Here is a 22,797-nt window from a genome sequence, read left to right on the forward strand (position 1 = left end):
CCAGGACAAACGCCAGTCTCCCCTTACAAGGTCCCTCGTTCTTTTCCCCAATAAAGGGCAACCACCACCTCTTAACCCACTTTGCTTTGTGAGGCCCCAGTCTGGGGACTAGAATCTCTGATTAGAAAGTTCCACATTCTTCTGAGACTATCTTTATTTGTGGTAATAAAAGGGGACAGGGCATCACCTCCTAAGCCTGACAGTCATATACCTCTGACCTAAATGTACTCTGATCCCAGTGGGAAATCAACTATGGTGATGACAGACTCAAGACTGCACCCGAATGACAAAAGTTACGTTTAATTTACAATGTAATAAAGGTTACAGGTAAAAAGCTACACATAAAGCGTGAAAAGGCCTATTACACAAATGTACAAATCTCTGTACAAAGCTCATATCAATGTTTCCTACCCGTCTCCTGTTTGTTAGCCAGGTCTAGTCTTGGAGCTCTGAACAACCAAAGCTCTCAAACGAGGGGGGAAAGAGCCTCCAAACCAACAGCTAAAAAGTCCTCTTAATTGACTTCAATTACTTGCAAAATAAATCTTTTCATTTTTAATTGGAGTTGCCCTAACTAGTCATATCCTTTAAAAATTGCCTCATAACACACTCAAAAAGAAAAGTAATGCCTTAGACAGTTGAGGACAGCACTCTGAAATTAAATGAGAAACACAGGCAAGTGGAGTGCTCAGGTTTGACAAGAAAAGTTCACACAACACTGTAAGTTAAAACTATAAACCTGTGCCTCTGGCACTGGTCACAGACAAGGGGAGTCAAAATGTTCTCATTCCAACAGAAAGGACCAAAGAGAAAAGCCTAACCATTGGACCTCAAAACCAAAGACCAGAGAAAACACTTCTGAGTTTAAACCTTAGCTTAACTGAAGAATGCTAAACCTTTTTGCTCATCCTGGGATCCATGGCAACCCTTTTGCCACCTGGGACTTGCAAAGACAGTAAATATAAATGAGGCTGCAGGGACTCCTGAGACTGGTGAGGCTAATGCTACCTCCACAGCTCTGGATTCAACCTGGGGTATGTGACTTCACATAAAAATGATCCTAGAAAGGAGAAGGAAGGAGGAGGCAATAAAAGGCCTTGGGAAAGAGCCAGGGCAGTCTGCTTAAAAGGACCTATGAAACCTTTCTCTGCATGGAAAGTGTTCTGAATACAGGTCTTTATGATATCTTAGCCCCACCCCCAGTCTTAATATTACATGGTTAGGACCCCAGGAGACATTCTGAAAGACGATACTGCACACATGGAACGTTTTTTCCCTAGTTCATTAGTGCCCCATCACCCTTCCACCCCATTCCCACCCAATCCCACCCTTCTCCATGACCAAAAATATCAAATCAGTAAGGAAGGTGTGGGCTTCTTGCCCGGCCAAGCCTCTTTTGCATATTTCTTCTTCTTGGGTTCATTAACAGCTTCAGGGTTATAGACTGCAGGATTTGGTGTTGGGTTCATGTTCACTGCTGATGGCACGACAGGAGTCAAGTCCACATCAGGGGCGAGGTTCGGGTATGGCATGGGCAAGCCACCAATGAGTGCTGTCCCATGAATGCCATGTGGCTGGGAGCCTGCTTCACTGTGTGTGGGGGGCAGGCCCCCGTAGAGTCCTCCACTGAAGGCAAAGTTCTGCATGCGCCTGCTCCCTGATTCCTCCAGGCCTAGGGAGCCAGGGCCCTCTACCCGTTTCTTCTGTGGTTTGCCATGAAGAGAGGGAAAAGAACAGAGAGAAGACAAGAGGTCAAACAAAAGAGTAGTTTTTAAAAATATTTCCCCCCCATTCCAGCCTCTGGTAAAGGTCCCTAACTTCTAGCCTGTTCTGCTTCCCAGACAACCTATTCCATGGTCCTGAAACCTTACAGTTTGAAGAGATCATACAGTAGTCATCTAATACAATGATCCCCAATGCTGCCCTACCAAGTTTTCACTATTCTATGTAATCAGAAAAATGAGGACAGTGTAGTAAGTTTTATGGAAAGCAAAACATATTCAATTTAAATGACTATTCTCTATTTTAGTTATAACCCTCGCTCTCATGTTAATGTAAGAATACCCTATTAGGAAATGGAAGTAATAATTCATCTATTTTCTTTGGGAGGGGGAAATAAAAAGCTGGCACTTCCATGTTGGGTGCCCAATTCTTTTTTCAATTTATTTTTTAACAAGGGACAGGGTCTCACTGTGTTCACAGGCTGGATTGCAGTGGTTATTTACAGGCATGACCCCATTACTGATCAGCACAGGAGTTTTGATCTCTGACCAGGCCAATCCATCTCCTCTTAGGCAACCTGGTGATCCCCGACTCCTGGGAGGTCACCATATTGATGCCAAATGTAGTACACAGTGCACAGGCCATCAGATCAGCATAGCATAATACAGCCTGAAACTCCTGGGCTCAAGCAATCTTCCTATCTGAGCCTTTTGAGCAGCTGGGACTACAGGTGTGTACGACCTCACCCAGATGGGTGCCCATTTTTTTTTTTTTGGTACCGGGGACTGAACCCAGGGGGTACTTAATCACTGAGCCACATCCCCAGCCCATTTATTTATTTACTTATTTAGAGACAGGGTTTCAATAAATTGCTTAGGGCCTCATTAAATTTGCTGAGGCTGCCTCTGTTTTTTTTTTTTTTTTTTGGCGGTACTGGGGATCGAACTCAGGGCCTTGTGCTTGCAAGGCAAGCACTCTACCAGCTGAGCTATCTCCCCAGCCCCTGAGGCTGCCTCTGAACTTTCGATCCTCCTGCCTCAGCCTCCTAAATTGCTGGGATTACAGGTGTGCACCAGGCTGATTGCTCAATTTTTGAAGATTAATCAGAAAGCAAAACAATTTGCAGTGGAGAAAGTAGTCTACTGGTGGCCTGGGAGTTGAGTAGGAGGGGAATGGTTGCAAAGGGACAAGAGGGTGTTGGGCACAGTGGCACACACCTGTAATCCCAGCTACTCAGGAGGCTGAGGCAGGAGCATTGAAAATTCAGGGCCAGCCTGGGAAACTTAGTGAGACCCTGTGTCAAAAATAAGAATAAAAGCTGGGTGTGGTGGCTCACACCTACAATACCAGCAATTTGGGAGGTTGAGGCATGAGGGCATGAGGCCAGCCTCAGTAACTTAGTAAGACCCTGTATCAAAATAAAAAATAAAAAGGGGTCTAGGGATATAGCTCAGTCGGTAGAGTACTTGCTTTGCACGCACAAGGCCCTGGATTCAATCCCCAGCACCACAAAATAAATAAATAAAAATAAAAAAGGTTAGGGATGTGGCTCAGTGGTTAAGCACCCTTGGGTTCAAGCTTCAGTACCAAAAAACACAAAACAAAACAAAACACCATCGCCAACAAAAAAACCCCAAAAGCAAACAAAAAATTAAGATAAAAAAGGGTTGGGGATATAGTTCAGGGGTTAAGCACCCCTGGATTCAAAGCCCAGTACTGCAGGGGTAAAAGAAAAAGTACATGAAGGATTTTTTTTGGGGGGGTACTGGGAATCCAGCAGTGCCCTACCACAGAACCACATCCCCAGTTCTTTTTTTTTTTTTTTTTTTTGAGACAGGGTCTAAGTTGCTGAGGCTGGCCTTGAACTTGCACAAAATAATGGCATGGCAAAAGCCACAGGGGCCATGCAGTACTGCAGTAAAGCTTCTCTTCACATAAAAGCTTACTTTGAGTCAGAGGGAATAGCCACAAGGAAGGTGGGTCTCTCTGTACCCTTCTCAAAGTTAAATTTTACAGATTCATATTAGCACATAATTTACATTTCACATCAAACTGGCTGGTCACCTGCAGCCTTTCTGTGGTATTCCAGGATTCCCTAGACATAAACAGGATAAGAGTACTTCCAAGGAATGAAAAATATGAGGAACACAGAGTGTGTTTTAAAGTTACTCACTAGGGTTGCAAATAGAGGCTCTCAATGGTAGAGCACTTGCACGTGTAAGGCCCTGGATTCAATCCCCAGGTACAGGGGGGTGAAAAATAATGCATATAACAGAGACCCCCCTCCCCACATAGAGTGTTGGGGTTCAATCTTAGGGCCTCAAACCTGTTAAGCACACGTGGTAGCTATACCTCCACCCCCCAGAATGAGTTTCTGAATCCAGACCACATGTGATTTCAAATACTGTTAAAATATGCTCCCTACCTTCACCGGGACGACTGCAGTCTGCACCATGTTCCGGAAGCGACCAACTGAGGGATCTACATCCTCTGCAAAAAGAGATGAGGGCAGGGTTGGGTTGATACTCTGCTGGGAGGAATAAGGGTATAGTGTGGTATAGTGTGGTAAGTGTACACTAAACCACAACTCAAACGGTCAAATGCAGCTAACACTGGAAGTGTTTACTGTGCACTGGACACTGCTAGCTCCTCCCAACAACTCAATGAGGTAGGCACTACTGCAATCAGCCTCAGGCAGACAAGAAAACAGAGGAGTGAAGGGACTGGCCCAGTCTCCCTGCTGGAGGGGAGCAGTTGAGGCTGCAGCCTCAGCAGCCAGAAACATGGCTATGCTCTACACCATGATACTGCACTGCCTTCCCCAAGTTCTTTCCCATTCCATGCATCTCCTTCTTTTAAAGGGAGAAAAAGAGTAGATACTATCAATCTTACGTTACTGTTAAAACAATGATAAGAGGTCACACATCTTGCCAATGCCTGCTCATTGGTGAAGAACAGATTTAGGAACGAGAATCAGAACTTCAATTTACCCTGGCTTTTTGACCTGAATAACGAACTTTATAAATCAGTATACATGTATGCATCTGAAGCCTCCTGTCTAGATAGGATGGAGAATGGCTCCCTTCAAATGGCTTATACACATATCACTGTGCCCTGTAAAAAGTTCCTGGCTTTATTCACTCTGCAGGGAGAAAGCACTAGGGTCAGGTCCTTGCTTTTCAATCACTCAAGTTTCATGTATTGGTCACTAGGTATGGAAATAAAAGTAAGATAGTGTCCTGCCTTTGAGGAGTATACAATAACAGAACCAGAGCGATTATAACACAACAGAAGTGCTTCTAAAGAAGTGCCAAATAGCTGGGCATGGTGGTGCACATGTGTAATCCCAGAGGCTTGGGAGGTTGAGGCAGGAGGATCTCAAGTTCTAAGCCAGCCTCAGCAATGGCAAGGGGCTAAGCAACTCAGTGAGATCCTGTCTATAAATAAAATATATTTTAAAAATGGACTGGGGATGTGGCTCAGTGGTTGAGTGTCCCTGGGCTTAATCCCTGGTACCAAAAAGAAGTGCAAAACAGGAGTCCTGGAGCGCAGAGTATAAGACAGATGGGTTGAGCCACCTAGGGTACGGGAGTCTCCTCACCAAAGGCTGAGCATGTGGAAAAGAGCAGGCACAGAAACATCACTACTACAGAAAACTACTCCAAACCCCATTTAGCTTATTATGGTGGAACAGAAGGAATTCTTTTCCTCATAGATGTTGTACATCTTCTTTTTCTTTTTTTGGTACTGGGGATTGAAAGCATGGTATTAACTACTGATCCACATTCTCAGCCCTTTTTATATTTTATGTTGAGAGAGGGTCTCACTAAGTTGGTGAGGGTTTTGCTAAGTTGCTGAGGCTGGCTTTGAGCTCATGATCTTCCTGCCTCAGGCTCCCAAGTTATTTAGATTATAGGTGTGTGCCACCATGCCCAGCTGTACTTTTTTTTTTTTTTTTTGCGGTGCTGGGGATTGAACCAGGGCCTTGTGCTTGCGAGGCAGGCACTCTACCAACTGAACTATCTCCCCAGCCCTGCCCAGCTGTACTTTAAAAAAAATTTTTTTTTAAATTTGTTCATTTTACATATACATGACACTGGAGTGTATTTTGACTCATTATACATACATGGAATATAATTTATTCTAATTAGGATCCCATTCTTGTGGTTGTACATGATGTGGAGTTACACTGGTTGTATATTCATATATGAACATAAGAAAGCTATGTCTGATTTATTCTACTGTCTTTCCTATTCCCATATACATTTTATTTTAAATGCACTGAAGTTGTCTGCTATTGAAAAAAACATTCCTATGAATCCCCTTGGTAAATACAGAATCCCTATTTAATTTGAATAATTTGCTTCCAGTTTATTTAAGTCTAGGTTTTCACATATTAGGATGCCTCTAAAGGAAACTTGGTATCGTGTTCATAACCAATCTTTGTTCAATGAAAAAAAGATGGCTTCTACTTGGAAGAAAAGAAAGGAAAAGTCCAAGGGTCATTAGGAAAGAGACAAGGTCCTTCCAAAGGTGTTTTATCTTTTCTCTCATTGCTGTACAAGTGCTACTCCAATCGCCTTTTCAGCAAGGAGGGTTAAACGAAGCATAAGAAGCCAGATGCAGTGGTGAACATCTGGAATCTCAGCTATTTGGGAGGCTGAGGCAGGGATATTCCAAGCGGAAGGCCAGCCTTGGCAACTCAGACTCCCATCTCAAAAAAAAAAAAAAAAAAAAAGGCAGTTGGTAAGTTTAGCCAAGCAGAGCTCAGTCCTCCAGGTATCCCTGTCTGTGCTGGCTAAAGGGTGCTCAGGGTTTTACTCTCTGCTCCTTTTTTCCAGTCATTCTAGTTCTAGAAAGGATACACTGTTTCAGGTTATCTGTGCTCCAAAAGACCTATGCACAAAACTCCTTGTTAACTTTACCTTTGGCGTAGGAAAGGTGGCACAGATGAAAGACAGAGGATGACAAGTGATACCAGTTGGCATTTATTGAGAACTTTATACTAAGTGTTTTTGTTTTTCCTTTTTTTGGGTGGGGAGCAGGTACTGGGGATTGGACTCAGGGGCACTCGACCATTGAGCCACATCCCCAGCCCTATTTTGTATTTTATTTAGAGACAAGGTCTCACTGAGTTTCTTAGCACCTCACTTGTGCTGAGGCTGGCTTTGAACTTGAAATCCTCCTGCCTCAGCCTCCTGAGCTGCTGGGATTACAGGCATGCGCCACTGCGCCTGGCAAGAGAACTCAATAGTAAGTGTTAAGCACCAAATATACTTAAGTATTTTTAAATATACTCACTAATTTAATCTTCCTGCCAATCCTGTAGGTCAGTAGCCTGTACTTTACTTGGCCAGGTCACACAGTTACTAAGTGCAAAGGTGGATTTCAGACCCAGATCCCCTGATATCAAAGCCCTGTTCTAAATCACATTGTATTAATAAAGCTCCAGGGTGCTAATTTTCAAGGAGAAAAATAGTAGCTCATACCATGACTACCAAGAGACTTTGGAGATGATCTAAGTATTTTCCAAACTGCTGGCTGTTTATTAGTATATAAACAGAAACTGTTTGTCTGTTTGTTTTGATGTTAGGGATTGAACCCAGGTGCTCTACCACTGGACTATATCTCCACCCCTTTATTTTGAGACAGGATCTTGCTAAGCTTTGAGGTTGGTTTTGAATTTAGGATCCTCCTGCCTCAGCCTTGCAAGTTGTTGAGATTAAAGGCATATGCCACAGTGCTTGGCCAGGGTCTTGTTTAAAAACACAAAATTCTAGGTGGCTAGAAGGGTAGCTCATGGTAGAGAACTTGCCTAGCATGTGCAAGGTCTTGGGTTCAATCTTTAGCATAGGGGGAAAAAAATCTAGGTCTAATCCATGGAAACTCTTAATCAATAGTTCTGGGGTCCAGAAGTAGGTTTCTCAGATTGGTCTAGTCCCTGTTCTGAACATTTTTCTTGCACACTCACTACTTTGAGAAGGAATCTGTTCCACTTAATACACCATCAGAGAGTGAATTTGTAGTCCTAGCATGAATGCCCTGATCTCTTTTTTTCCCCTAATGAACCCATTTTTTAAAAATTAGAGCATTATAACTATATATAGCATTTGGGTTCCTTGAATTTGATTTCAATGCCCATTCCCCCTCCCTTTTCCTTCTTCTACTCTACCAATCTTTATTTTAAAAAAATCTTTTTTTTTTCAGTCGTGGATGGACATAATACCTTTATTTTATTTATTTATTTTTAAGTGGTGCTGAGATTTTATCCAGTGCCTCACATGTGCTTGGCAAGTGCTCTACCGCTGAGCTACAACTCTAGCCTTTTAGTTACTTATTTATTTTTTAAAGAAGCATGTTCTTTTTTTTTTTTTCATAAATTTTTTTTTAGTTGTAGGTGGGCATAATACCTTTATTTTTCTGTGATGCTGAGGATGGAACCCAGTGTCTCACATGTGCTAGGTGAGCACTCTACCACTGAGCCATAACCCCAGTCCCTATTTATTTATGATTGGTACTTTCTACATATAATAAAGCAGAAATTCCCTTTGGCACATTTATATATGCCCTAATCTCTTATAGATGATTCTTTAATTCTTTAAATATAAGTTCAGGGATTTGCTGTTTTCCCCTTTTTCTTTTTTCAGGATACACAACATACTTGGTACCCACTGGTTCTGATTTTGTCCCACTCCTTTCTGACCACAGTGGCCATGCCTCCCTCTTCTGCTGTTATATCCTTGGCACCCAGGGGACTTATTCTATAAGCCTTCCTACAGGACTACACAACATGTTCTGGTCAGAATACAAACTGGTATGGTTACTGTCCCCCCAGTCTACTGTTAATGCAATCCTGAATTACACTTGATTTGTTTCCTCATCCCCTGATGATTCAGACTGCATTTTAATTAACCAAAATCTCTAGATATCCCCCTGACCCCTTGAGCTGTCAGTGGAGTAGGTATCCATCTGAATAATTTTAAACCTAATTCCAGGACTTGAAAGTTATTCTCATAGCACTTTAATCTGGGAAATAAAAGCAACTTGATAAGCTGCATTCCTCATTTGCATCCATTGAGATTTATTTTCAAACAAGGTTTAGAAAAAACAACAACAACAAGGGCTGGGGATATGGCTCAGTTGGTATAGTACCTGCCTCGCAAGCACAAGGCCCTGGGTTCGATCTCCAGCACTACAAAAAACAAAAACAAAAACAAACAAACAAAAAACCCAGTCCTATTGTAGTAACTATATATACTCCCACCCCCATGTCACCCATCTACCAGAGCACCTGACATTAACATAAGCCCAATAAATGAATGTTGAGCAATTTAACAAACTGGCAAATTTTGAGGGTGTTCCTATAAACTGAAGCTTGAATCCTGCTCAAACTATCCATTAAGTGACTTCCTTAGAGACAAGCAAGTCTTCAATGTGATTAATGATGGCAGGAGAAGGTATTCAAACCTTGGAGCTACCAATCCTACTCAGAACCTCATAAACACAATAACGTTCTATTGTGAGGAAGAGATAAATACCCATATGTTACTTAAACTTCCACTATGATATGAACATGCTGGGTCAGCAAAGGATAATTATAGCCTTATTATGTAACATCCAGGGCTCTTTGTCATTGTACCTGGATAATTCTTGAGTGTTTAGGCTACTCCACCTTTGTTGTCTTTTTTCCTGAACTTTGTTGAGAAACATCCCAATTGACCTGTAGGTTGAATACACTACTGAGACCAAAACATTTTCAACAGAAAAAACCAGGAAGAGACCTCACCTGGGTTGATGATCTCATCATCCTCGCTGAAAGTCACCCGTGAGTTCTTCCTCTTCCTCTTTGGTCTCTGAATGTCCAGATTTCCCTCCTCAATGGTGAGGGTAGAAATCCGTTTGTTATGGGCAGTGTTGAACTCTGTCAGATTCTAGGCCAAGATTCACATAGCAAAGACAGGAGTCAATACTGGGGCTTTGATGGAAAAAATAATACTAAATAAAGGGCAGAAAGGCAGTAGGGGCTTAATCAGACCTCCAAGGCAAATGAGACTCTCTTCTGCATTTAGAGAAGATTCACACTGTCTTTAGACTGCTAATTCTAACAAGTTTCATTTGAAAGAAAGTGGAATATCTACATTGACTAGTGAGGGAATACTATTCTAAAGAGAAGGTGAAGTGCACTGACTGAATACCCTTGAGTTTTGTGTGTGTGCTGTTTTTTTTTTTAAATCATGTTTTCATGCTGAGAATTAAAATGTGTCTGGGAGGACTCCAAGAACTGTTTTGAAGTAACTAAACAGATGAAAAAGGACAACTGACTGCTCTTTTTCAATAGGTTTCTCCTTCAAAATTCTTAAGGACACTGCCAGTGCACTTAATTTTTGGCATTAATATTTTGTCACTCTCCTTCCTACGTCTGGCCCAGTTCTATTCATAAGCATCCATCCACCTCTCCTGATGATTAACGTGGCCTTAGCACTGCTGCCTGCCTCCTTCTCAGTCCACTGGACTTATTCCAATCTGCAATGCAGTTTGAGATATTCAAATGTCTTAGAATGAAGACCAGATAAGACCTAAAATACTGAACTAAAATACAGGCAAACAGAATGGGGATGTAGCTAAGTGGTAAAGGACCTGCCTAGCATATGTGAGGTCCTGGGTTCAATCCCCAGTACCTTAAGAAACAAAACAAAACAAAATACAGAGGGAAGCAGCCTGGAGAGGAAAAGAGGAAGCATGACCGTCAGCAAGAACCTTAGAGTGACTTCTAAATTACAAGATTTCTATCATGTCATTCTTCCTAAAGACTAGGAAACTGCCTTGTTATACAGGAAGAGTAAATGTATGTGGGTGGTTAAAGATAAGCTTTCATTTGGTCTAGCTGATGTATCTAGTGCAGTGATACATGTAAAGGATAAGGGCCACATCACAAACTACTAATGTTGGCCTCTAGAAAGGGAAACTTGGGCTGGGAATATAGCTCAGTGGTACAGTGCATGTTTAGCATGTACAAGGGCCTGGGTTCAATCCCAGAGCCAAAACAATGACAAAAAAACTTCTAGCATTTTAAATTTTGTAAAAATTCGTGGCCTTAGGGCATCCAGGCCCATAAGGATAAAAGCAGTCTAATTCTAGTTAGAAGACTCCTGGGCCGTTCAGATGGTACCAAAAAAGCTACATAAATGAATGAAACTGTTAGTCCTGCTAAGCTAGTGCTGTCCAACAACTTTCTGCAGTGATGGAAAAAGCTGCCCTTAGGTGTCTGAAGGAGACTGGTTCCAGGATCCCTTCTCCATGGATACAAAAATCTACAGACACTCCGGTCTCTCAAAAAAGTGCATATAATCTATGTACATCCTCCCATATATTTTAAATCATTCTGGATTATGAATAATATATAATACAATGTAAATGATGTGTAAACAGTTATTATACTGTAAGGAAATAATGACAAGAAAAGTCTGTACATTTTATATATAGGAGCAACTTCCCCTCAGTGAACAACTCTGATCTATTGTTGGTTGAATAAAAAAAAAAGCACAACCCACTAATGTGGAGCGTCGACTGTATTCTCTATTTACACTATCCAAAATGGTATCCAAAGTTATATGCGACTTCTGATTATTTGAAATGTGGTTAGTAGCTACTGTATTGAATGATGTAGTTCTAAGCAGTCACAGGGACAGAAAAATATAATTCCCACTGGCTTCTAATAGCCATTGAAGGAGAATAAGACCCCTAAAAGGTCTAGTGGCAGACCACATTGTCAAGAACTCATTACTGGGCTCAAGAGAACCTCCTGCTGCTAAGTCTTTGGCATTTCAAGCTACACAGAACAGCAAAAACCAGGGTCCAAAAAGACAAAACATTGGATAAAGCAACTGAGGTATATTCAACGGACTATTACTCAACCATAAAGAATAAAATTATGGCATTCACAGGTAAATGGAGTTGGAAATATCATGCTAAGTGAAATAAGTCAATCCCCAAAAACCAAAGGCCGAATGTTTTCTGATAAGTCAATGGGGGGCGGGTGAAGAATGGAGGAGTGTTGGATTGTGTAGAGGGAAATGAGGGGAGGGGAGGAGAGTGGGGGAAGGAAAAATGGTGGAATGAGGTAAATATCATTACCCTATGTACATGTATGATCATACAAATGGTGTGACTCTACATCATGTACAACCAGAGAAATGAAAAGTTGTACTCCATTTGTTTGCAATCAATCAAAATGCATTCGGCTGTCACATATAACTAAACAGAACAAACAATAAAAAAAAAAAAACCTGAAAAAAAGTAAAAGCAATAACTAAATTAAAAAAAAAAAAAAGACAGAACAATGACATAAATACGGAATTACATCAAGCTCGGTTTCTTCTTCTGGAAGCCCCAATAGGCCCTTGAGCTCATCATCCTCTCCACTCATCTTTTCATCTCCTTTCACAGCTGATGGCAGTGTCTGAGGCTTCTCACGCAGAGTGTATGCCCTTGTGGAAGCACCAAATGAGACTGTGGAATCGATGGGAATTTGTTGTGGCTTGTGAGGTTCCAACCGTATGTGACCTAAGAAAGTGCCATGTGCTGGGAATAAACAAATCAGAAATGTGTAAGAGGAGACACCAATAAAAGCCTGAGTTTCAGAAGGGAGAGCATCATCTTTGATTCTCTTATCAAATCAGCTCCTCCCAGAACATCAGTTTTGCTTTTTAAATTGTTTTTAAGTTACAAAAAATGCCCACATTCAGGATTATAGTCATCAGAGAACAAGGCTTTTAAATTGAAAAATGGCACTGGGTCTCCTGCATCCTCTGACATGTGTTACAGTGAGAAGGAAAACTCCTTCATTAAGCCTTCAATATCTTCAATGGATTTTTTTTTTCCTGAGATGAGTTCATGCTAAGTTCCTGCAGCTGGCCTCAAACTTATGATCCTCCTGCTCTGCCACCCAAATGACTGGGACTACAGGTACGCACCAGTGTGCCCAGCTTCTTCAGTGGATTTCTTACACATCTTCAGACCTGTTTCATTCTTATTAACACCACCACTGCCTTTTCTCTGCTGTCAGACAGGCTTGGTTCCTCTGGGTCTAGTAGCAATGGATCCAACCCAGTAGAACTCAAACTACCAAGGCATGAGATAGGCATTGCTGTGGTCTGCCTTCTCCAGCTTCAAGCCTAAGGAACATAAAAATTGCTGGCCTGGTGGTTTCCCCAAGGACCAGAAAGGGGCTTGGCCAAAATAGGTACACTGTCAATGCCAAGGCAAGACAAAAATCCTACTAGAGAGTCTAAATAGTTTTTCATGTTGCCATTCTGCATGTGATGAAATGCAGAAAAAAGTTCTTTTGACATGAGGTTTACCTAGTACCTTGTATAAGGTATGTGTCTACATGGTTGTAGGGTGAGGGAAGAGGAGTCAAACACAATGATGAGCTCTACAGGAAGCAGGACCCTTTACACTTCACATTGTATTGATACATAGGCAAAATGAACAAACTTCAGGGACACACACAGTGAAGTCTTAATCATTCTTCTGTTATCTTAAGTTTAAAATCTTACTAGTTTAAACTAGTTAAATTAAAACTGATGTAATTCACAGTCAAAGCAAAAGAGGGCTGGGGATATAGCTCAGTTGGTAGAGTGCTTGCCTTGCAAGCACAAGGCCCTGGGTTCAATCCCCAGCACTGCAAAAAAAAAAAAAAAAAAAAAAGAAGCTGGGTATTGTGGTACATGCCTATAATCCCAGGTATTCAGGAGGTGGAGACGGGAGGATTGAAAGTTTGAGTCTAGCCTGGACAACTTAGTATACCCTGTCTCAATATTGTAAGAATGAATGAATGAATCTGAAGATGTATCTCAGTGGTTGAGTAACCCTGGGTTCAATCCCAGAACTGGGAGGGGAAAAAAATAAAAAGCAACCCAAATGTACTTGGGATAAAGAACCTATTATAAATAACTAAATTTTGCTCAAGTTTTTTGTTTCTTTGTTTTTGAGGGATTGAACCCAGGGTACTCTACCATCGATCTACATGTCCAGCTCTTTTAAAAGTTTTAATTTTGAGACAGGGTCTCATTAAGTTTCTGAGGCTGGCCTCATACTTGTGATCCTCCTGAGTCACTATATTTTTTTAAATGTCTTATATTGTTGCTTTCTTACATTAGTGCAGTTAATCATGGCTTCTGCTTAAATTGAACCAAATTTATCATGGTCTTATAACACTCTAATATCAATACTCCCTAGTTCCTCAGAGCCATTTTTGTTTTCTGTGTATACTTTGTGCCTTCCCCAGGACAATTCTATCCAAAGTCCTCTTCTCTCCCTAGTCAGTCATCAATTACTTCAGGAAAAGAGAACCATTGAAACAGAAAGACTGATTTAAAAACCAAACAAATTTTTTCCTTGATGAGTGAAACATGTTTTCCAAATTAAAAACCCAAAAAAGCATTAATTTCTGCCAACGTTAATATGTAAAGTGGGAGAGATACTTACTACTGTTGAGATCTATCAGGAAAACTCTCTTCAGATGCTTGTGGTAGACCAATGCAGCATGGACCCGAGAGCAAGACTGGTGGTCAATGGTAAAGTCACACAAATCAGGGTTTCTCCCAAATAAGTAATACTTCTTCTCATCAATAATGAGTTTCTAAATAAATATTAAATTAGATATTACTTAAATCTTGTTACAACAAGGTTTACCAAAAACTCCAAATCAAGTAAGGAAGGATCTTGAATTGATACAATTTCTTGCTAAGGAGGGAAACAAAAAATTCTATTGTTTTGGGTTTTTTTTGGTACTGGGAATTTAACTCAGGGGCAATTTCCACTGAGTCCCTTTTTATTTTGAGACAGGGTCTCACTAAGTTACTTCGGGCTTTGCTAAATTGCTGAGGCTAAACTTACAAGCCTGTCTCAGTTTTCCAAGATGCCGGGATTACAGGCTTGCGTCATGGCACCTGGCTTTTTTTTTTTTTTTTCCTTTTAAACTTGAGGGCACAATAAAAATCAGTTTAGGTACCCCTGCCCCAACAAAGATCCCACTGTCTTTCCCACAGCAGGCTCCAAAGCAATCATCAAGGTCTAATCAGTCACATAAACTGTCAAATGGGGATTTATCCTTTACATTCATTACATTAATTCCTAAATGGTTAATATCCAGTATTTTCACTTCTAGGTAAGAGAAAAAGCATTTTGGTACATAATTTCACCTACTGGTTCCTGAAAGGCTTATTAATCAAATCTGCCATTACAAAAATGTGTCATCGATATCTTGAATGGACTTCTCTCCTAGGGCACTGGACTCATCCAACTTTAGCAGAAACTCTTTTGTGGTGAAACTGTTGGGAGAACTGAGGTCAGGGGTTACTGAACAGGAAAATATGTCTCTGTTCATTCCATAAGCATGTCCTTTCAAGTCACTACCACCTCTCCCAGTCAGAGGGTGCAGATGACCTCAAGAATGCTTCACCCACAGACCCAGTTGCACCTTAGTGTGCCCATTATTCTTTAACATAAAGAATAATTTATTAAGATAGTTTTTTTGGGGGGAACACTAATTAATCTATGAAAATGCAGTGTTTAATTGTCTAGTGTTGGTATGAAAATAGCTTTTCTTAATTCTACTAGATGGCAATAAGTCTGTCACCAAGAGATAAAGAATTCTACCAAGAACAGCTGTCTTCTGCCTATTGGAAATTTTGCTGGTTCTTAATTTAGTTCAAACAGGAAATAAGAAGTGCAAAGTATGTCTATGAAGTAATAAGATTGCTCTTCAGAAAATAATACATTCAAAAGAAGATCATCACTTGGTTGGAAAAGGAATGAGGAATATTCTAATCATGTAGCCATATCCCCAAAGAACTCTCTTTAGATACTGAAATTACATTAGACATCATTGTATGAACCCCCAAATCCAACTTTACCATTTCATTTTACTGATTACAAACAAAAAGTATTATATAGAGTTAATTCTAAATGAGTATTTACCATGTCCAAATGTGGAAACACCTCACATAACAAAGACTTCCTAGGTTTGGGGCAGGATAGTATGAGAATTAACATTTACTGAGAGACTATTACTACTAGGCATTTTAAACACTGTCTCATCTAATCCTCAAAACAACTCTGTAAAGTAACTATCACCTTTATTATTTTTTTTGTGGGGGAGGGGATACCAGGGATTGAACTCAGGGGCATTCAATGACTGAGCCACATCCCCAGCCCTATCTTGTATTTTATTTACAGACAGGGTCTCAGTTGTTTAGCACCTCACTTTTGCTGAGGCTGGCTTTGAACTCTCAATCCTCCTGCCTCAGCCTCCGGAGCTGCTGGGATTACTGGCATGTACCATCACACCCGGCTTATCCTCTTACCTTTATCAATGATGAGAGGATAGAGTCAGAGATGAAGTCAGCTACCTAATGTAGTTGGGTAAGTTAAGTAGCAAAGGTGGGACTTAAACCCAGGTATGACTGAGTTGCAACGCTAATATCCTAAACAACGTGCCATGGGTCTGGGGCAATTCTGAGAACTCCACAATGTTTTCAGTTGCTATTATGGCAGTAGGGGAGAAAACTATTTAATACCATAATATAATAGCAGAAAGGGGAATTTCACAGACCAGCAAGTTATTATTAAAAAACGGTGGGACACTGGGTTTGATTCCCAATACAAAAAAGAAAAACTGTGTGGGGGAGAAGATGCTGACATAGGAATGTTAACATTTTATTTTGTCAAATAAAGGCGCTTGTATGTGTGTGGGGAGGGGTGCTTGGGACTGAAACCAGGGCCTCACGCATGCTAGGCAAGAACTCTACCACTAAGCTAGACCTCCACAGCACTTAACTGTCATGACTCAGAATCACCATCATTCTATACAAGAAGGGTCCCTTTATCAGAAAATGAGTAGGTAGGGCAAGGATGAAGGATCATTCTTTAAGTTGAATTTTGCTTTATGAAAAATTCACCCTCACCCCCATCTTTGTTTCTTTTAATCCTGATCAATAAAGGTATTTGCCATAGATTTGTGTAAACCAAAGTGTCACAGAGGAAGAATGCTAGGTGAATTTTTACTAACACTTCTTCCAATTCTAAGGGTCCAGACCACTGCTAATGGTTTAGTAATGCAGTTTGCCCACTGAAGAAAATTCCTCATTCATATATGCTATATTTTATTTATTAAAAAAAAATTTTTTTTGATACTGGGAATTGAACCCAGGGGCCCTCTACCACTGAGCTATATCTCCAGCCCTTTATATTGAGATGCTGTCTTGCTAAACTGCTGAGTATAACTTCAAACTTGTGATCCTCCTGACTTGTCTCCCCCCAAGTCACTGGGTTTATAGCACATGTCGTTTTCCTTTATATTCAAGGTATCATTAAGCGCTAGTTCATATTTCACATTAACTCTTTCTATAATCCCTGAGAAAAGATAGCACAAACCTGAGAAGTATAGTCAAGTTAGTACCAGACTAGTAATCAAGGAGTTGTATTTATTCCTGGCTAAGTCCTTGAACTCAGTGAGCTACTGTTCTCAACTATGCTTTTAGTGTCACAGTATCTCATGCAAAGAGACTCTCAGCAGTGATAATGGTAACAACTGCTGAACATTTATGTGTCACATGTTGTGCTAAGAAAGTTTATGTTGTCATTTTATGTGAGGACAAGCATCCTGTAAGGTGAGTAGTACTATGCTTCCTATTTTTATAGATAACAAAACTGAGACATAAATTAACATAATCAATTTCACACAGCTAGATATTTGTGGGGCAGGTTAAAAATTCAGATTTCTGACTTTAGTGCCTGGTTCTTTTAACCAGATTATATATTTTCTTCATTCCTAATATCAAAAGATGTACCATATGTCAAGGAATATTTTAAGGAGTGAATAAGTACTTGGGTCACACTGTTAATTTTTCTATAAATAACCACTTACCCAGTTTCTTTCAAACTTAGCTTGAAGATTCATTGAGTTCAAGTTAGCTTGGATATATGGGTCACCTCTGGGAAATCCATTTCCAGCAGTGTCCATCTACTGCTGGTAGCACTCATTCCAGGCCCATACTACTATAGAGCACCAGGACTTAACAACAGGTTGACAATTCAATTAGATAGTCACCTTTGTGTCTGCCTTGGCTTAAGTTTTAAGACTTGGGTTAAAAATAAGACATTGCAGGGCTGGAGTTGTAGCTCAGTGGTAGAGCACTTTCCTAGCACGAGTGAGGCACTAGGTTTGATCCTCAGTACCACATAAAAATAAATAAAGGTATTGTGAAAAAATTCTTAAAACAAAACAAACAAACAAAAAAACACAAAGAGATTGCTTGAGAATTAAGAGAGCCCTGAAATTTCAACTTTTTTTCCCTCTAGGTAATATTTGTTTGGTCTGAATCTTAATGCATTTTTCATTCATATCAATATGCAGATTATGTTCTCACAAACTTAAAAATGCTAAACACAATGTTCACAGTGGGTCACAAGGAATACATAAGACCACCAGTTCTTGGAGTCTGATGTAACAGTGAACAAATTTTATTATTCCAGGGTGTCACAGACATACCAGAGATTGAGAGATTTGTTTGAAGCAAAAAGAAGGGGCCCTCAAATTAAATGTACACATTCACTATTGAAGGCTTCCCAATTATAGCAATGTTCAAATGTATGAAATCTTAATGGAAAACAGTATTTCTCACAATCAAGGAAACATGTTAAGTGAATGAAATAATAAATTAGTTTCTCATAGTCGTTAAGTTCAAAACTCCTTGACCAGCTATGGCCAATGCCACTATCCAGTTGTGCCTTTGAGTTATAACTCAGAGTGTATCTTTACACACTGGGCTTAAAAGACTCATGGCTTTGTTTTAATATTGCACTTCTTCAACCCAGCTATCACAGCACATCACAAGCCTTTGACAAGGCTAGGATACAGACAGCTCGGTTAGTATCAAGTGCTGATGAAAGTCTAAATCCTTAAAAATAAACACATCAGGATTAGGGATGTAGCTCAGCGGTAGAGCATTTGCCTAGCATGAATGAATCCCTGGGTTTGTTTCCCAGCACTGCAAAACACATTTCTCAGGTCTATTCCTGTCAAGAATAATACGGAGATATCTAAGGATTGCAACTTGATAACTGTGTGGCAACTCAATATGCCTAAGAGCACTGAAAGACAGAGAATATTATCAGCAAATGGAAACCAGTACTCATAGGGGTGTTGGATAAGTTAAGAGTGCTTTGAAAATACAAATTATTTTACAAAAGAATATGATACTATCATTAAGGCTAGGCCTCTTTGCCTGTTCCTGTTGCACACAGGAAGAAAAAAAGATTTACTAAATTCTTATAACAAAATAGATTTTTATATGCCTTCAAGCTTCAAGTTATTCTATTTAGCAACAGATATATTTTGTATCTGTGAAACCATCTATAGTAAAAGAGGTTTTACAGATATTTTAGTTATTTCCTTGAATAATTTTCATATTTTAACCAGGGGGCTCTATGTGACTGGCTGAGAGCAAGATGAATTAATAATAGAATTCATTATAACTCAGATGCTTTCATATTTTGCAAAGTTTCTGGTTATTGCCACAACATTCTAAAAGTGACAATACATTTGCAGAGCATCCTTCAGAAAACGCCATTAGCTTGTCAAGCTATCAACCATGGAATTACAATGTTTTAATTCTGTACATTGAAGAAAAACAACTGCACTCAATAAAAGGCCTTGAACCTAAATTCTAGCTAGGCAACCAGTGGTCTTAATCTCTACTTCTTAGTGAATAACAGAATAAAGATTTAAAAAAAAACTTACACAATCTAACAGCTAACTTGTGTTCTCTTGAAAATCTATATGGTATTCACTCTAGAGACTTGTATAAAAGCAGAAATTCAGCTAAACTTTCCCTTTATTGTACTTATTTCAATTATAATTATGCAATTTTTTGTGTGATTCTCTCACTGGATAATTTGAGGAGAGAAAACATGTTTGTTCTGTCCTCTGTTGTAGCCTCTTCTGCTAACTCAGTGACAAGTGTACATAGTAAACACCCAGTCTTTTGAATGAATGTATGAATTTTACTGTCATTCTATTTGGTGGAGAAAGTGGCTTTGTTTACTATACTTCTTTGAAGGTGTTGGGCCTAAATCTCACAGAAGCAACTCAAAAGTTAAATTCAATCTACACCATTCATTTTCTTCTTCAGTTATCGCATACCTTGTGCCTTCCACACAATTCCATGTACTCAGAAAGAAGGAATTCACCAAGTTAGAAGGCTTCCAGTCTGACTGGGGCCCATAGGCCCATGACCTATTAAAACTCTTCATTTGGAAGGTGAGAGAAGTCACAAAAAACTGAGTATCTGTGGGAGATATGAGCTTTGAATGTGTTATATCGTCATGAGCTTTTAATAGAAAAAAATTTCAGGATGAACGAAAGTAGCATTGCTGGAAAACAAAGCACAGGAGAGGGGGTGGAATAGTGAGTCACTGGCAAAAATCTTTAGAATGGGGGGTAAGGGAAGACATATATTTTCATACCTCAATTAGTTTGTCTCCTTTGACTACATCCAGATGTAAACCAGGTGGGGGTTTACCTGCCCTGAAAAATAGATAAAAAAAAAAATTTCAGGATGAGTTCATAAATGTTATTTACAATTATTGTTCCAATTCAATATTGCAGCTCCCTTACCAGCTATAATTAGTTCATGTTCAGGCAGAAATGTCACCGACTTCACTGTTATAGCTCCTTTCTACATTTGACACTTATTTCCCAAGTGATTCAATTGCTCTAAAACAGATTTTAGTGGCTCTGTATTTAGAGCAGCACCAAAGAAACCCTATATTTTAACACTGGATATCACTTCAAGAGAAAGCAACAAAGAGACCGGAAGTACTAGATCTGGTGCCCAGAGTGTGAATCCTACCCTAATATATAAAGATAGAATGAGTTGTTGTTTGGTGTTGGTCAAGATTGGTCTCATCACAGAATAAGCACTGAACTCTAAGAACAAATCAGAGGTGCATCATTATGGAACTAGGGCAATTCAGAATCATGCCCACGAAAGCAGGTACCAAATTCAGGAGCTGTGTTATCCTTGAACAAGTCTTTCTATAATAGCATGATTACGCAAACTTCTACAATTCACCATACTGTTCAAGGGGATACACCTATGTCAAAGTACCTAATATAATGCCTGGTACATAACAGATCTTGATGAAATGGGAGGTGATCTCAAAAGAGTCTCTTCTAACTTTGTTTGCATTTGAAATCAATGGAACCAAAATGGACACAGAATTTGTAGATTGAAAGCAACTGGATGTTATAAAACTGTAAAGGAATCCATAAAAATATCCACACATTCACTTGCTTCCTGGATTTACTCATTTGATGTTTCAAGACAGAACAACCTTACCAGAGACCCTAACTTTGAACTTGAAAATGTATCCTATCTAAAACTGAAGATGCAACATGATCAACTCACAGTCCTACCCAACTTATCTATGGCAATAACTAAAAGGACAGTGCACTGGACAAAAGCTATTCAGAACAGAAAACAGGTAAAATGTTACATCCAAAACATACTTTCTTAAGTCCTACTATGTGCCTGACTCATGCTTTGGAGCTGAGGAATACAAGATGCATCAGTCTTTGCCCTTGAAGATCTCAATATAACAGGAGACAGAGGAGGAACACTTTAACAATACACTGTGATGAGCTACAGCAGAGAAAGCTCTAAATGGGAAGCGTCTCCCCACAGAGCAATTCTTAATTCATTCATCTTGTACCCTACTCAAAGGTTATATTAAATTATTTCATTATTCTCAAAAACTTTCGAAGGGATGAGAAGCGTTCATTTCAACAATCACTGATGCTTTTTGTACCAGAGTCAGAGAGGACCACTGAGAACAAGGGGATAGGTCAGCGCCATCCCTGCCCTCAGGAAGCTCCCAGTCTATGGAAGACATTCAAGTTTCACACGCGGGATGCAGCAACGACAGAGGGATGCAGGACTGAGGCTGGGTTGGGGTCGGGAAGTTGGCTCGTGCACGCTCCGGACGCACAGGAGGGGGTCAGGTACAGCGCTCCCCAAGAGCACCAGGCACTCAGTCAGGAGTTGGGGGCAAGTTCGGGGCCAAGGCCCTATAGCATACCAGCGAGCGGCCCAATGCCAAAAGGACTGCCTAAGTGGGCTCCATTGAGTCCCCAACCCCAGATTTCCTCAGTTCTTGGGCCCGGGCTCCAGGTTCCCGGTTCCTTCACACGTCGCCCGGCCCCTCAGAGCGGACAGTTTTCCCTTAACCATTCCAGGATCTTTGAGCCATTCGGGTCACCGCCAAAGAAAACCGACCTCCCTTCCAGCCCAGGATTGCTGGAGCTAAGTCACTTCAACCCCGGCCGCCCCGCCACTTACCAGGTTGGGCAGTCGAACAGCGGGAGGCTGGAGCCGGAGTTCGCGGCTGCCGCCATCTTGCGTCTCCCCCTCCCATTTGGCGGGCCCGAAGCACGCCGGGAAACTGGAAGACCGGGAGGGAAGAGGCGGCTTCCCAGCAGCCTGCGCGCCCGCACGCACGCGCGCACGCACGCACGCACGCGGGGCGGTGCCTGTAAGTGTGTACTAAGCTGATTTTGAGATCTTTTCAGAGCTGACCTCGGGGATTCTGTGGAAGTTGGTTTTTCTTGGCCGGGAGGTTATCAATGAAAAATGGGCTTGAAGAGGGGAGTGTCAGGCTCCTCCGTCCTCCAGCACACGCTCATGAACTCTATAAATCTTGCGACTGAATGGTTCCCCAGGAGCTTGCCCTCAATCTAGAGAAAGGATAGAGGGCAAAATTCAGAGAGCAGAGTGCCCATTCATTCTGTTTCTCCTCTTCCGACCCCTTTCCTGAAAGCTGCACCCTACCCACTGCCCTATGTGTGAACCTTGAGGGCATCTGTAAATTATCTGGGAATTTGCGTTAGTGTGTTTATGAAAATTGGACAAGCAAGAGCAGATCCAATCAAAAGGCAGGCGTCCAGATTGCTACTGTGCATGTCTCAAATGGTTATAATCAAGTTGCAACCCGTTAGGATTTTTTTCTTTT

The 22,797-nt window shown here is 40.7% G+C and overlaps 1 protein-coding gene and 1 non-coding gene across 2 annotated transcripts; both read right to left on the minus strand.

The window, feature by feature from the left end:
* Positions 1-286: 286 nt before the first annotated feature.
* Positions 287-22,243, minus strand: Ppp1r8 (protein phosphatase 1 regulatory subunit 8). Its single transcript, XM_047539397.1, has 7 exons — positions 22,128-22,243; positions 20,254-20,314; positions 14,212-14,365; positions 12,083-12,303; positions 9,509-9,653; positions 4,148-4,212; positions 287-1,703 (listed from the first exon to the last, which is right to left on the minus strand). Exons 1-7 carry the CDS (start codon positions 22,181-22,183, stop codon positions 1,350-1,352), a joined length of 1,056 nt encoding a protein of 351 aa, XP_047395353.1. The 5' UTR covers positions 22,184-22,243; the 3' UTR covers positions 287-1,349.
* On the minus strand, positions 18,509-18,671 carry LOC124968739 (small Cajal body-specific RNA 1). The gene has a single exon (XR_007105830.1). It is a non-coding gene; the product is annotated as a small Cajal body-specific RNA 1 (non-coding RNA).
* Positions 22,244-22,797: the final 554 nt, after the last annotated feature.

This window comes from Sciurus carolinensis, chromosome 1, assembly GCF_902686445.1.
Source record: "Sciurus carolinensis chromosome 1, mSciCar1.2, whole genome shotgun sequence".
Taxonomy (NCBI): Eukaryota; Metazoa; Chordata; class Mammalia; order Rodentia; family Sciuridae; genus Sciurus; species Sciurus carolinensis.